Below are 16,078 nucleotides of genomic sequence, written 5' to 3' on the forward strand. Positions count from 1 at the left end.
CGGGAGGCCGGGGGTCGCGGGCGCCTGGGGAGCGCCCGGGGCGGAGAGCCATGTGTCACGGCGGAGACGGCGGCGCTGGGGGGCGGGGAGAGCCCGTGGTCTGGCGCCGCCGCGGCCTCGGTGTTGAGGGGCGAGATTGTGCGGCTGCACCGTTTCGGGGGGCTCGGACCGCGACTGCGGGGTGATGTGGGGAGGCGGTGACGACCGCCTTGGCCCGGTGCTTCGGTGGGTTTTCGTTGAAGGAAGTTGTAGGACATTTGAAGGCGCAGAGCACGTGTTTTGAATGGGCTCCTGGCGGCCGCAGTGGTGAGGCTGCCGCTCCGGGTGCGGAGTCGGGGGCGGGCTTTGGGGTGTGGGGGTGAAGGGTGGAGGAATTGGGTGGTGGGAAGGTGGCTTGTGTGAGCGCTTTGTTCTTCGCTGGCTGTTGTTACTGATCTATAAGCGGCAGGCGGGAAAAGCGCACTTTCTGGTTTACCTTGGAGAGAGACAAGCCCAGCGTTGCTTTCTTCGCACACACCTTATTCTCCGTTGTGGAACTGCTGCCTGTGGCAGGCTGGGCTGGTCCCTGTGCTGATTGGGCTTCATTTGTAATAAGGTTCTTCCTAGCGAGTGTTCGCAGGTGAAGTCAGGGGTGGTGCTCAGGAAGAATGTAGTGAATCGGTCCTTCTGTAACCCGGGCTCCAAATCTGGCTTGTCAGGTGACGGTCGGTGACTTTAAGGTTTCTTTCAAGGGAGGCGCTGTCTGGCTGGTTGTAGTTATTGGTAGAGAAAGTAAAGATTGGGACTGTCATTGTCCTATATTCTTTTTGAAGATCCTAGTTTAATTTTGCTTATTGCGTTTGAACAGATCTCTGGAAACATGGCTACAGAACATGTTAATGGAAATGGTACTGAAGAGCCCATGGATACTACTTCTGCAGTTATCCATTCAGAAAATTTTCAGACATTGCTTGATGCTGGTTTACCACAGAAAGTTGCTGAAAAACTAGATGAAATTTACGTTGCAGGTAAGAACTAACACTTGCAAAATTACATTATGAAATTTTTCTATTGGATTTCTGGCTTTGAGCTAAAATAGCAACTTTTTGTGGTTTCCAATAAATGTGGGAACTGGAGCTTTGCCTTGTTCTGATAGTTGGTTAATTTAGGTTTGATCTAGAGTTTAAAGTGTAAAGGGAGGGATGAAGTGGGGGAAAAGACCTCCCCAGGGAAAGGCTGTCTGGCCTGATGGTTAAGTATATGATAGTAGCAACAGCTGCTAAATGTTGAGAGCAGCCCATGTGACTTTTTGGGGTATTTTTAAAGCAGGATTCTTGTTTAATAACTTGGTAACTGTAGGCTAGTTCTCTTGTCTTTTGGAGTGGTGGTTCCTTTTTCTAGTGGCACTTGACATTGAGTAGATGTTCAGTTGTTATGCTTGGTGTTTTGTTGGTTGACTTAGGATTTGTAGGCCTATATATTTACTGTAGAAATACTGCAGTGTTCAGGACTACTTGGACACAAAACGGGACGTAAAATATGTTGACTCCTTTTTTGTGGTTGAGAGGACTTAGTTCAGAATGGCTAGAGTATGTTTGTTCTTCATTATGTAGGGGAATAGAATCGTTGTCACATGTGTACCTGTATTGGCCAATACAGGACTTCCTGAAGAAATAACTTGAAAAATTCAAAAGGTGATAACTAACTAAATTTTCTCTTCTCCAGGGCTAGTTGCACATAGTGATTTAGATGAAAGAGCTATCGAAGCTTTAAAAGAGTTCAATGAAGACGGCGCATTGGCAGTACTTCAGCAATTTAAAGACAGTGATCTCTCTCATGTTCAGGTAATGTTAATTTAATGTCAGTGTAGAAAGAATAAAAAAGTACTTTTGATCTGCTCATTTAAATTTAATTAGATACAGACATAATAGTAATGTTTATGAATGGAAAATTTCTTTACAGAACAAAAGTGCCTTTTTATGTGGAGTCATGAAGACTTACAGGCAGAGAGAGAAACAAGGGACCAAAGTAGCAGACTCTAGTAAAGGACCAGATGAGGCAAAGATTAAGGTATGTTTTTAAAAACTTTCTGTAGCTTAAGCTTTTTTTTTTTATTTTATTTATTTTTTTATTTTTCTAGCTTTGGTAACTATTCCTGGGGTGTGGCATGAGTATATTTCTAAGGTTATTGTTTTCTAGTGACTAGATTTTGAAAAGTAACTTACCAAAGTCTTTTATTTTGGTTTTCAAAATAATTTGTTTTTATTTTGTCTGGCCACTTATGTTCCAAATTGTACTATCTAAATTAAAAAGAGAAAGATTCATGGTTAAGTCTAAATTCATGCTTAACAGGTTATTGACAAATAAAACTGGGGGCAGATGGATGATTGTTTTTCTTGGGAGGCTTGGGTCCTGATAAATTTGGAATTTTAATATTGCTTCTTAAATTGGGTTAGTAAGGATAGTTATTTCTCTCTCTTTTTTTTTTTATTGATTTATTTTATGTGCTTTTGGTATGAAGGTGTCAGGTTCCCTGGAACTGGAGTTAGACAGTTGTTAGCTGCCAAGTGAGTGCTGGGAATTGAACCTGGGTCCTCTGGGAGAGCAGCCAGTGAGTGCTCTTAACCATTGAGCCATCTCTCCAGGCCCAAGGATAGTGTTGTCGTTCTCCCCCCCCCCCCCCCCCCAAAAAAAAAGTGTTTCTCTGTAGCTTTGGAGCCTGGAGCTAGTTCTTGTAGACCAGGCTGGACTCAAACTCAGAGATTACCTCTTCTGCCTCCTGAATGCTGGGGTTAAAGATGTGCGCCACCACTGCCTGGCTGATATTCTAAAACCAACTTTTGACAATAGTGCTGTTCAGTGTGGTAAGCAAAGACATTAGGTTAGGGGTGAAAGTTTGGGTTTTTTTTTTGTTTATGTTTTTTGTTTTTTTTTGATTCTGGTTGGTTGATTTTTAAGGTCATAAAGGAGATTAAATGGCCTCATTTAGCTAGATTTTTAATGTTTGTATTGGTGAGTATAGTTGAATATGGTTTGTTAGTTTTAAGTTGGTGTTCTTTAATATTGTTCCACTTTTCTTGAGGCAAAGGTTATGGTTTAAGAAAACCAGTTACTAAGAAGGGCATAAATGTGATATTTTACCTGTATTGGAAAAGGAAGCCTGAATCATGAACACAATTGGAATATGAAGTTATCAGAAATCATGAGTTTTCACATGTCTAGTGAGTGCATTGAGTTTGGATTATAATTTAGATTTTTTGTTAAAAGTGGGTTTAGTTGTTTACATTGCAATTATTCCATTGATTGAGGAATTACTAAAATTTTTTGAAAGTCTGGAAGCAGGAGGGTTGAATAAACTTTAATGGGACTTAAATTTGGCCATTTTTTTTAAATTATCATGTATACATTATTCTGTCTGCATGCCAGAAGAGGGAACTTGATCAAATTATAGATGATGTGAGCCACCATGTGGTTGCTGGGAATTGAACTCAGGACATCTGGAGAAGCAGCCAGTGCTCTTAACCTCTGAGCCATCTCTCCAGTCCCCATATTATGGCATTTTTATAAGAATGTTTGATGGAGGGTGATAAATTAGTTTTTACCTAGGTTGACAGTGTTATTTGGGACATACGAATATTACGCTTAAAAAAATCTTTTGTAGCATAAAGATTTTCTATGAGCAAAAGGAATGGTAGCCTATTTGGTTGTTAATCATAGTGTCAAACCTTTAAAGGAGTAAAATTTGAGTGTAATGAAAAAGCTTAGAACATAAAGCTGTTTAAGAAACTTGGTTAAAAAGTTTGTGAATACTTTTTAAATTGATATATTTTCATAAATCAGTGAATTTTTTTTTTTACTTTGTTTCTGGACAGGTTATGTTAAGCAAACACCTACCACTGAGCTATAGTACCCACAGTTTCATTTGTGATGCTATTTGAGTGGAAAGGATGAAATCTTGGGGGACTGAGGTGACTCAGTGTCTAGTCATTCAATGAGATTTTGATAAGTTTTGTCACGTCTTTTTATTTTGAATTGTCAGCTAGTTAACTCAGTAGTTTCATTACTTAGAAAACTTGTTTTGTAGTTGATATAATGGAGAATAGAACTTTTGAGGTTTTATTACTTAATGGATTATATATGTCCTTTTGTTACTTTTACTTAAAATAAAGGATGAAGAGAAGCTCTTAATTATGTTTTAACAGTTGAGGGAACTAAATGTAGAAGTTTCATGCAATTTTCAAAGTCATTTTGGCTTTTTTTTTTTTTTTTCTGAATGAGCCATGCTGTGTGGTATATAGTACTTCAGCACCAGATAATAAAGAAGCTTTTCACATAACTTCCAACTGTATGGGCCTGGTTTATTGGAGTGGAGTGGTATCTTTAGGGGTCACAAAATGCCCATAAATGGCACCGTGTGTCTGGGGTTTGGGTACAAGAATTTATTGGTTAAGAAATGCAGAGTTGGGAAGTAATCAAATTGTCATAGTTTTTTTCAATTAAATTTTTGTTAAGCGTGGATATATTTTAAGTTCTTGATAGATTTTAGTTTTTTTATTGCTCAGTAAATAATTGGACACTAAAAACTAATATTACAAAGTCCTGAAATTTTGATAAGTATACATAGAAAGGAGAGTTCTAACACAGACCATACATATTATATAGAGGAATGTTGCTAAGATTTGAACAGATTTGAACAGGATTGACCTAACTGTATGTGTGTGAACATGTGAATGAAGCATTAATAATATTTGAACTTTTCAAGGCACTCTTGGAAAGAACAGGCTACACACTTGATGTGACTACCGGACAGAGGAAGTATGGGGGACCACCTCCAGATTCCGTTTATTCAGGTCAGCAGCCTTCTGTTGGCACTGAGGTAAAGAAACTTAAAAACTTGTACCATTTGTAGTAAAAGTTAGAGGCATCTAATTTCCTAAAGAATTCTCCTTGATTGTAAATTCGTATTAATTTACAGATATTCGTGGGGAAGATCCCCAGAGATCTATTTGAGGATGAACTTGTTCCATTATTTGAGAAAGCTGGGCCTATATGGGATCTTCGTTTAATGATGGATCCACTCACTGGTCTCAACAGAGGTTATGCGTTTGTCACTTTTTGTACAAAAGAAGCAGCACAAGAAGCTGTTAAACTGGTAAGTTGCGCCTCCCCCCCCCCCCCTTTAGTCTTTACAATTTCTATCTTTAATGTCAGGTTTTTCTTATGTGCCTTATCAGGCAGTTTTTGAAGTGCTGATGAGGCAATGTGCCTATTACTTTTCCTCTAATATTGTATAGCAGGGATAGTGGATAAGACTCAAGATGGTCATATAGAATTCCTAGTTGATTATCGAAAGATCTGTCTTTGGATATATCTTTAAGGGACTGTGAAAAGGTTTATGATGTGGCTCCCAAAGGTTTTTTCTCACACCTGGATATTTTTCCCTTCACAAATTCACAAAAGAGAACTGAAGAAATGGCTCAGCTGTTAGAAGCACTGGCTACTCTTCCAGAGACCCCAGGTTCAACTCTGAGCACCCAGAGAGCAACTCAAAACCATTTGTAACTCTAGTTCTTGGATCTGTTGCCCTTTTCTGGTGGCACCAAGCCTGCATTTGCTATACAAAACATACATAAGGCCAAACATCCACACATGGGCGGTGGTGGCGCACGCCTTTAATACCAGCACTCGGGAGGCAGAGGCAGGCAGATCTCTGTGAGTTCGAGACCAGCCTGGTCTACAAGAGCTAGTTCCGGGACAGGCTCCAAGACCACAGAGAAACCCTGTCTCGAAAAAACAGACAAACAAAAAATACTCAACTGGGTGGTGGTGGTGCTTGCCTTTAATCCCGGCCCTCAGGAGGGAAGGGATCTCTGAGTTCAAGGTCAGCCTGGTCTACAGAATGAGTTCCAGGACAGCCAGGGCTGCACTGAGACTCCTGTCTCAACCAACCAACCAACCAATAAATACTCAGAGACATCAGGATGATAGCAACATAAAGGATTTTATTGTGAGCGGGAACATTTGATTTAACAACATTGGATAATCACAGCACTTGGGAGGCAGAGGCAAACAAATCGCTGTGAGTTTGATTTCAGCCTGGTCTATAGAGCAAGTTTCAGGACTGGCTCCCGGAGCTATAGAGAAACCCTGTCTTGGAAAAAAAACAAAGAACAAACAACAACAACAACCAAAAAACACCAATTTTTTCTTCTAATTCTAAAAATGTTAAGAATTAATGGCTTCTAAAACATATTACTTTTATTAAATTATACGAATCAAAAAGGTTGAGAAAGCTCATACCTGAATGCACCTGAGACACAAGGATTACCATGACTGAGGCCAGCCTGGTAGGGTGGTGAGAAACCCAATAGTGTGCGCACATGTGCATGTGCTCATCCCCCATCCCCCACCCCATATACCACCACGATAATTAGGGTCATTAACTTGAGAGCAAGGGAGTATATGTATCTGAGGAGTTGCAGGGATGAAGGGAAGTAGGAAATGATGTAATTATATTTTAATTTCTAAATTATAAATTTTTTTTATAAGAGCCAGGGGTTAAAGCATAAGGAATGTGTTATTTCTTTTCTACTTTGTAGTGTTAGCTTACTTACAACTTTTTTTTTTGGTTTTTCGAGACAGGGTTTCTCTGTGGCTTTGGAGCCTGTCCTGGAACTAGCTCTGTAGACCAGGCTGGTCTCGAACTCACAGAGATCCGCCTGCCTCTGCCTCCCGAGTGCTGGGATTAAAGGCATGCGCGCCACCATTGCCCAGCTTTTGAGCTTACTTATAACTTGAAATTGTAACCATGCTGGTTTCAAACTTCCAGAAATCTTCCTTTTCCACTTGCCTATAATTTTTGTAAACAACTCACTATGTTAGATACTTGTTAAATTTTGTGGAATCTAAACATATTTAAAACCTTCAGGCTAATTTCTCCTGAATACTTTTTTTTTAAAGACTTACCTATTTTTTATGTATATGGGGTTCTGTCTGTATGTATGACTGCAGGCCAGAAGAGGGCACCAGATCTCCTAACTGATAGTTGTGAGCAACCATATGGTTGCTGGAAACTGAACTTAGGACCTTTGGAAGAACAGCCAGTAGTCTTAACCTGAGCCATCTCTCCAGTCCCACCCTGAAAATTCTTAAAGAGGATAAGCAGGATATTTGAATTAGAAGTCCTCAGATTTCTGAGGCTGTATTTGTTCGTTCATTCATTTATTTTATTTTTTTCATTCATTTATTTTTGAGACTGGGTCTCACTACAGCTCTGGAATTCAGATATCTGCCTGCTTTTGCCTCTGTAGTGCTGTGATTAAAGGCATGCACCACCATGTACTTTTTTTAAAATTTGGGTTATTTACTGTTATCTTTTAGTTTTGACAATTTCATGCCTGTATATAAGATAACATATTTACGTCCTCGGCCATTACTTTCTTTTTTTTTTTTTCCAAAGATTTATTTATTATGTATAGAACATTCCTTCCATGTATGCCTGCATGCCAGAAGAGGGCACCAGAACTCATTATAGATGACTGTGAGCCACCATGTGGTTGCTGGGAATTGAACTCAGGACCTCTGGAAGAGCAGTCAGTGCTCTTAACCTCTGAGCCATCTCTCTAGCCCACCCTTACCCCTCTTGCTGACAACCTGTTTTTCCCAACTAGTCTGAGAATGAGCAGGAGGCTGTTTTCCTGGACAGTTTTGTAGTGGTTACACCACTGAAGAAATTAATGTCCCCCACCATTGCTATGAACGTCCCAACTGCTCCACACGGAAGGGTGGGACCTCCTGAGACCCTCTCTAATCCTTGAGTTAAAAGTAGCTCAACTCCTCTGTATCTGTGATTGCGAAGATATGTCATATCCAGAAGTTCATTCTTTATAGTACTCCTCCCCATTTTCTAACTCTGACAGTCTTTCTACTCCCAATTCCGTGCTGCTCCCTGAGCCTTGGAGGGAAAAATATAATTGACTTATTTAGACCAAGCAATCAATAGTCCCTTATTCTCAGTACTTTGACTAATTATGAGTCTCTGCATCATCCTTTGCAATAAGTGTTTCTATGCCCAAGGCTGAGAGCATGAATATAAATTTAAATGTTTAGGGGCCCTGGAGAGAGGGCTCAGCAATGAAGAACACATATTCTTGTGGAGGACCCCAGTTTAGTTTCTAGTACTCACATGGGGTGGCTTATAGTCTTGTAACTCTAGCTTCAGGATATCCAGCACCATCTTCTGGCCTCCTTGGATACCTGCAGCCAACATAGTCAAAAATTTATTTTTTTAAAAAAGGAATCCATAAATGTTTAGAAGACAGTTTAACTAAATGTCTAATTAACAAAACAGCACATGGCTGACCTCTTTCGCCTGCCTGTGACTTCCAGCCATAGACTTTTTACAGTATTGGCTCTGTATTCTCTTTAAGAAGGTGGTCTTAGGAGGATCTTTGTGAGTTCAAGGCCAGCCTGGTCTACAGGAGCTAGTTCCAGGACAGGCGCCAAAGCTACAGAGAAACCCTGTCTCGAAAAACAACAACAAAAAAGGTGGTCTTATCCAAGCTAGTGGTTGGTTATGCCACTACTGCACTTACTGCGTGGTCTTTAATTTGCTGGCGTAATAACGTAGCATATATAACCAAATATTCTGAAATGCTCTAAAATTGATCACCTTCTTTTAAAGTGTCTTGTAGCCAAAGCATGGCTTCCAACTTGCGTGTAGCCATGGAAAACTTGTATTTGGGATTCTTCTGAATCTTAACCTCTTAAGCACCACGACTGGCTTGAAAATCAAAAACTTCTGTATACTGTATCTTTCTGACTTTCAGATTTGGTATGGTTACCATCATTTTAAGAAAAGAGTGTATTTTGCAGTTTTCTCTGTTGCTTGAATCTCTACTGATGAGTAGAATTGAATATGTAGTCATAACATTAGAAAAGTATGTTTCTGGATTTCTTTAAAGAGAATTCAGGAAATTTAGTTTTTTTTTTCTTTTTTAAGTAATAGCCAACTTTGTTCTTAAAAGAATGCTTCTTTTAGCCTGGTGGTGGTGGTGCACAATTTAATCCTAGCACTCGGGAGGCAGAGGCAGGCGGATCTCTGAGTTTGAGGTCGTCTTGGTCTATAAGAGCTAGGTCCAGGAAAGACTCCAAAGCAACAGTGAAACCTTGTCTTGAAAAACAAAGAATGCTTTTCTTTTAGAAGGAAGCCATTCTCTGTAGTCTGGTAACCTTTGAGGTATCAAAAGTTAGTTGAGGTGAAGTAAAGGCTGTAGAAAGAAGTGCCTTAGAAATCATCTCGAGGTTAGGGAGATGACTCAGTGACCTAATGCCTGCTATGCCATCTTGAGATATAAGTTGAGATCCTCAGCACTCATGTAAAAGAAGGCTTGGTGATAAACTTGTGTAATCCAAGTACTGGGGGATGGGAACAAAGAATCCTTTTAACTCATTTGCTGTTCTTACCTGTAAACTCTATCCAGATTCACTGAGAGACCCAGTCTTAAAGATAAGATGAGATTTGATAAAAGAAGACACCTAGCTCGATTTCCACAGTATACATGTGTACATGACACATTAAAAAATCATTTGCTTGGGATATAAAATATACCATTTTTGCTCAGTAGCAATAAAGTAGCTTAAAAAGTGTTTTTTTTTACATGTATGGGTGTTTTTCCTGCATGTAAATCTGTACCACTTTGTGTGCCTGGTGCCTGTCGAGTCCAGAAGAGGGTGTTGGATCCCTGAAACTGGAGTTAACAGACTACTGAGAGCTGCCAGGTGGGTGCTGGGAATCGAACCTTGGGTCATCTGGAAGAGCATATTGGTGCTCTTAATGACTGAGCCATTTCCCTAAGCCCTTGAAAAACAAAATCCAAAAGCCTTTTAAAGTTGGAGTAGTAACGTGAATGATGAAGACAACCATTTTACTAAATTAAAACTAATAGAGAATTTTTGCTGTTGATACCAGACTCAACTTCTTGGAGGGTGGGAGGTGGGGAAGAAAGGATTAAGTTGGCATTAATGTGGAAATTTTTTTAAAAGATCACTTTATATGTCTGAATATTTTGCTTACATGTATATATGTGGATTGTGTGTTTGCCTGGTGCCCGAGGTGGTTGGAAGAGGGCATCTGATCTTGTGAAACTAGAGCTACAGATAGTTGTGAAGTACCATGTGTTTGCTGGCAATCGAACCTTGGTCATCTGCAAAAGCAGCAATGCTCTAAACTGCCAGATCAGCTTTCTGTTCCTGTAGTCTACATTTTTCCTATCAGATTCTCATTTGTAGATGAGCTCCAGAAGCTTTAAATAGTGACAACATATATTTCATTATTAACATGATTTTTGAGTACCAGTAAATAGACTAAGATGTTTTAGAAAACTCCCATGGTTTAATAAATAAAATCCAAATTTGTATTGTTACTGTTTGAATATATATCATGTATTAATAATAGTATATTTTAACTCTAATACAGAAACTTGACATAGATGACCATGTAGCCTTTTTGATTGGTCTGTAAACTCTCATCTTTAACCTTTCCATTTTTTTTTTTCCTGCCTATGGTACAGGTTCTTATATAGGGTCACAATGTTTTAATTGTGCATAAATAGACTTTGCAATTTGGTGCCTTTTAAAAAGATATTCTTAATGGCAATTAGATCCATTGGAATCACTTGGATGTATCTTCCTTTATATTTAAGATTTTTGTTTTTTGAGACAGGGTTTCTGTGTGGCTTTGGATCCTGTCCTGGAACTCATTCTGTAGACCAGTCTGGCCTCAAAGTCAGAGATCCTCCACCTGCGTCTGCCTCCTGACTACTGGGATGAAGGACATGTACCACCAAGGTTTTTCCTTTTTTTTTTTTTTTGAGATGGTTTCTCTGTGGCTTTGGCTGCCTGTCCTAGAACTAGCCTGGTAGACCAGGCTGGCCTTGAACTCACAGAGGTCCTCCTGCCTCTGCCTCCCAAGTGCTGGGAATAAAGGCGTGGGTTTTCTTTTTTGAAGTTAGCTCTGTGTATAAATAAGTGTTATGTATGCATGTGCACCATTTATGTTCCTGGTGTGGTGGAGGAAAGAAGTGTAGGTATCAGATCCCCAAGAACTGGAGCTACAGATGGTTGTGAGTCACCCTGTGGGTGCTGGGAATTGAATATGGGTTTTCTGGCAGAATAGCTAGTACTAGTACTCTTAACCCATCTATTCTTCCAGCCCCGTTAAAAACTTAAAATTTCTTAGGATATTTTTGTCTGCATGTATTTCTGTGCAACATATGCATGCAGTGCTCTTGAAGGTCAGAAGATTAGCTGGATTATGTATGCTGGGAATTAAACCTGTAGTCCTGAAAGAGCAGCTATTCTTTTTTTTTTTTTTTTTAAATATTTTTTTATTATGTATACAATATTCTGCCTGTGTGTATGTCTGCAGGCCAGAAGAGGGCACCAGACCTCATTACAGATGGTTGTGAGCCACCATGTGGTTGCTGGGAATTGAACTCAGGACCTTTGGAAGAGCAGGCAATGCTCTTAACCACTGAGCCATCTCTCCAGCCCAAGAGCAGCTATTCTTAACTGGAGCCATTTCCCTAGCCCCTTAAAAAGGAATTCTTTATTGTGCATGGAATTTTATGAGATTTACTTTAAGATGAAAATAACTAGATTTTGGAGGGAATGAAGTGATTGAAACATGAAAATACAAAATTGGCCAGGTGGTGCACGCCTTTAATCCCAATACTTGGGTTGCAGAGGAAGACGGATCTCAGTAAGTTTGAGGCCAAGCAACAAGTTCCAGGACAGCCAGGACTGTTACACAGAGAAACCCTGTCTCAGAACACCATAAAAAACAAAACCAAACCGAAATTGACTTAAATGTTTTCTGCTACTTTGTGTTTGTGGAAACGAGCATGCTTTTCCTAAATAATTTTTCAGTAGAACATACTTTAGAAATTATCCTAATGTGGGTATATTTTGAGGTTCTATTTGAGTTATAACTCTGACCAATGTTAATATTTATGTAATTGAAGTATCATTCTAGTTATACAGAACCAAACATTGGGAAAAATTCTTAGTGTGTCATAGATAAAAATTGAGGCACTTTTTTGTTTTATGTTGTATTTTGAGAAACATTCTAGGTTAAGATGTTTGGATATTAAATTTTTTATATTGGTTTGTTTCTTTAGGATAAAAACTTTAAGTCAGACATGGGGGCGCACACTTTTAATCATAGTGCTTGGGAGGAGAGGCTACAGAGCTCTGTAGTGAGACCACGTCTCTTAAAAAAAAAACAAAACAAAAATATAAAAGACACTAAAAAAACAAAACAAAAAAATCAAACTATTACAGATTATAAATTTGCATTTTCTTGTAGGTTATCTGTAAAACTGAGTTTATTGTTGAGAACGAAAGAAAAGTCATGAAGTTAAAACAACTTCGGGATTCTTTTAAAATTAATTTTATTGGGCACTTTGGCATATACCTTTAATCCAAACATTTGGTAGGAAAAGACAGGAGTGTTTCTGAGTTCTATGACAGACAGGGCTACACAGAGAAACCCTGTCTTTTTTTTTTTTTTTTTTTTAAATATATTTATTAAGTATACAATATTCTGCCTGTGTGTATGCCTGAAGGCCAGAAGAGGGCACTAGACCTCATTACAGATGGTTGTGAGCCACCATGTGGTTGCTGGGAATTGAACTCAGGACCTTTGGAAGATCAGGCAATGCTCTTAACTGCTGAGCCATCTCTCCAGCCCCCGAGAAACCCTGTCTTGAAAGCCAATGTATATATAGTCTGTTTAAAAAAAATTCACACAATGAATTTTGATCATATTTACATTCCTCCCCTAACTCCTTCCAGTTCCATTCCCACCTCTCTATTCTCTACAATGTCGTTATTTTCTTTTCTTTTAAAGGACAAAGTCTTACTGAGTAGTCTGACTGGCCTTGGAATTCATAGATCTATCTGCCTCTGAGTATTTGAATTAAAGGCAGGTCATCCTTTAAAAAATAAACCATTGAGTCCAGTTTGTGCTGCCCATATGCTTTTTTGTATGGTCAACTTACCAGGGGCCATACCCTTAAATAAAACTTGATTCCCTTTATACCAGAAGCAATTAAGTGACCATATGTACTCAGTTAGGAATTGGGGCTAGTGAACTTCTTGCTTCTTCGTGTTAAAGTGCTGACTAGCTTGTGTATTTATCGGTGCAATGATCTTGTCAAGTCTTAGAAGACACTTTGTTCTGGCCCTCCCTGACTTTCTGTCTTAGTTGTAACTGAGTACTCAATTGACATTTATCCCTACACTTGGTTGTGAGTTTCTGCCCGAACTACCTTCCATTGCACAAAGAAACTTTGTTCATGAAGTCTGAGAATGAATATAGAGGAATGAATTTAGAGGGCAGAGTGAGTGATCTGTGAAGCAATGTAGCTTATAGCTTACTAGCATCACTTAAGTGTGGTACTAGGTTTCTTTATCTGGACTGCCTACCATAAACTAGACATAGCAATTTAAGTAGTAGTACGTTAATGTACCAAGTAGCCTAGGTGTTTGAATTACATAGGTAGTGTAGAAGATCTCAAAGTAAATAGTATCTTTTTAGAACAAGAAAAATTTACTTTTATGTGTAAGACCATTTGCTGGATATGTATGCAGCACCTGTCATGGCATGTGTGTTTATAGAAATTTATTTTTCTATTTTTCTGAGATGATATCTACTTGTATATTGACAGTGAAATTTTTATTAGCGTTGAATTTTGGAAAAAGGGCTTACCTCAGCCTCCCAATTCTGGGGGTTTAGACACTCAGATGACATAACTTTCACCTTGTGTTGTGTCTGGTGGTGTATAACTGCAGCATTCAAGAGGCTAAGGTTTTTGCCATGAATTTGAAGCCAGTTTGGACTGTGTTATGGGACCCTTGTTAAACAAAATATATACAAATAATTCACATAGATGTGTGTACTACCATCATGTATGTATAATCATTTTAGTCAATAGAGCTGGTGAAAAATCCATGAACTATTTTACTAGCAATTTAGAAAATACTTGTGTTTAACATGAATTTACTGAATTCTTTTGAGTCTATTTAATTTCCATTATTAAATCTTAACTATATTGCATAGTAGTAAGTACATTATTCATTGTTGTTACTGCCTCCCCTTCTCTCTCCTATTTCTCTCCCTTGCTAGTATACTTTGTTCAGATATCCCCTTCTGCCCTCTTGTCACATGTTTATAAATACTGTAGTCTGTATATGAGAGAAATGTTAGCATGACAGTTTTTATTATAGGTGCATAAGTGTTGGTTTGGAGAGTTTATATAGACGGAAGACATTATTTACGATTAAATTGCAAGCAGATGGGGCAAAAGATGAAGGGAGGGTAGAAGGATTTACTTAGGTTGGGGTTGGTAGAGAAGGCTTAACAGAATTGAGTAGCACAGTGAAGAAAATATGGCTAGTTTTAACAGTATTTTATAGAAATAAGTAGGAGATAAATCTGTAACACATGCCAGAATGTAGTTGTCTGTAACACATAAGCCAGAATGTAGTTGTTTAAAACTGCAATGATTTCTTTCATTGTATAAAGTTTTGAACTTTAGAGTGGGTGTCATGACATAAAAAAATGATTGAATTATGGAAAATGTTTGAATAAAAAAATAAAGGCTAGAAGAGGGATTACAACAATAAGGAGGATAAGGATAATCTTTTTGAAGAAAAAAGATTGTACTTTGGATGAGAAAATTAGTATCTAAAGCATTTGATAGCCTAGGGAAAAAGTTCACAAGGTATAGTCAAATCATTGTATAACTAATGTGATGTGACTGGTAAGCTAGACTGTGTAGTAGAGGTGTATGTATCTGTGGGTGAAATAATTAGTAGTCTCCTCAATCTCAGTCTGTATTTACCAATATTATATTGTAGATGACACTTTGAAGTGATACTTGAGAGTGCTGGCTTCTTGGAGGTAGGTAGTTTTGCTTCCATTATTGGAATAGAATTAGTCAAACATAAGGAACAGCTTAAGTCTTGAGCATTATATGTAGGCATAAGAAGAGTTGTCTTTCGAGTAAGGAAACAGATTTCACCTTGTTTGAGACCAGGTAATCTTTGTTTGCTCTGTGTATGCCAGACTGGCTGGTCAGTAATTTTCCAGGAATTCTCCTGTCTCTGCCTTCCATCTTTGTAAGATATGCTGGTAATACAGTGTTACTGTATTAACTCTACATGGGTTCTGGGTATGGGAGTTCTGGGCCTTATGCTTGGATGGCAAGCACTTTACCCCAAGTCATCTCCTCACACTCTGATTAGTGTCAGAAGTAGCACGACTAATAAAAAAATTTAGAGATCGATATTGGGGTTCAACCTGAAGGTCAGAAAAGCAAAACAGCCAGCCACTGACTCTTAACTCTTCCTTAGTCCAAAATGGTGATCCTGCTTTCAGGAATCCTAAGAATGAGACTGTGTCTGAAACCTGTTATTTATGTCTTATATTCCTCTCTAGTTCTGGGCTTAAAAGCATCCTCCTCTACTGCCTGTTTTCTGTGGCAAACTAGTGTGGCTACTGGGATTAAAGGTGTGTGTTAACACTGCCTGGTCTGTAAGACTGACCAGTGTGGCTCTTTTACAATGATCTTCAGGCAAGCCTTATTTATTAAAATACAAATGAAACGTCACTACAGACAGAATCTAACTTTTATTCTTTGTCATCTCACTGACATTGGGCTTTCTCAGAAAGCTGGATTTTTAAAACCGTTTTGAGAACCCATTTTACTAAATATGAAAGACTTCACATTTTGTTCATCCTTCATACCATCATGCTGTGCTGAAAAACCCTAACTGCCTAAGTGTCCGTGTCTTAAAAGTTAGGGCATATCGTATTTAATTAGAAATTGTCATAAAAAAATCAGGTTGTTTCTATTCTTTCCCTTAGCCTCAGGGTTCAGCAGTAAATGAGGTGGGTATTCTCTCACCTTTCTCCTTGTCTTGTCCCCTCCCTTCTTTCCTTTGTAATATATATATATATATATATATATATATATATATATATATATATATATATAACACACGCTGGTCTCCTGCCTTAGACTTCCAAGGGCTA

The 16,078-nt window shown here is 38.6% G+C and overlaps 2 protein-coding genes across 9 annotated transcripts in view; one reads left to right on the plus strand and one right to left on the minus strand.

Annotated features, from left to right (window-relative positions):
- Nucleotides 1–585, minus strand: part of LOC106143781 (nascent polypeptide-associated complex subunit alpha, muscle-specific form-like) — a 2,220-nt gene extending 1,635 nt beyond the window's left edge. Inside the window, exons 1-2 of the mRNA XM_013346355.1 lie at nucleotides 518–585; nucleotides 25–435 (exon numbers count right to left, since the gene is read on the minus strand). Of these exons, the coding sequence (XP_013201809.1) occupies nucleotides 25–435; nucleotides 518–585 (479 nt within the window). The remainder of the gene's footprint in view (nucleotides 1–24; nucleotides 436–517) is intronic.
- The window catches only part of Syncrip (synaptotagmin binding cytoplasmic RNA interacting protein), a 39,447-nt gene that overhangs the window by 688 nt on the left and 22,681 nt on the right, over nucleotides 1–16,078 (plus strand). For 7 of the 8 annotated variants that reach the window (XR_001228922.2, XR_001228923.2, XM_013346378.2 and 4 more), the window contains exons 2-6: nucleotides 848–1,007; nucleotides 1,705–1,823; nucleotides 1,942–2,049; nucleotides 4,742–4,855; nucleotides 4,955–5,131. Coding sequence is in view for 6 of the 8 variants with exons in the window: in XM_013346378.2 (XP_013201832.1) it covers nucleotides 860–1,007; nucleotides 1,705–1,823; nucleotides 1,942–2,049; nucleotides 4,742–4,855; nucleotides 4,955–5,131 (666 nt within the window). In the remaining 2 variants the exon portion in view is untranslated. The remainder of the gene's footprint in view (nucleotides 1–847; nucleotides 1,008–1,704; nucleotides 1,824–1,941; nucleotides 2,050–4,741; nucleotides 4,856–4,954; nucleotides 5,132–16,078) is intronic. The other variant, XM_013346379.1, reaches the window with a different exon arrangement.

This window comes from Microtus ochrogaster, chromosome 5, assembly GCF_000317375.1.
Source record: "Microtus ochrogaster isolate Prairie Vole_2 chromosome 5, MicOch1.0, whole genome shotgun sequence".
Lineage (NCBI taxonomy): Eukaryota > Metazoa > Chordata > Mammalia > Rodentia > Cricetidae > Microtus > Microtus ochrogaster.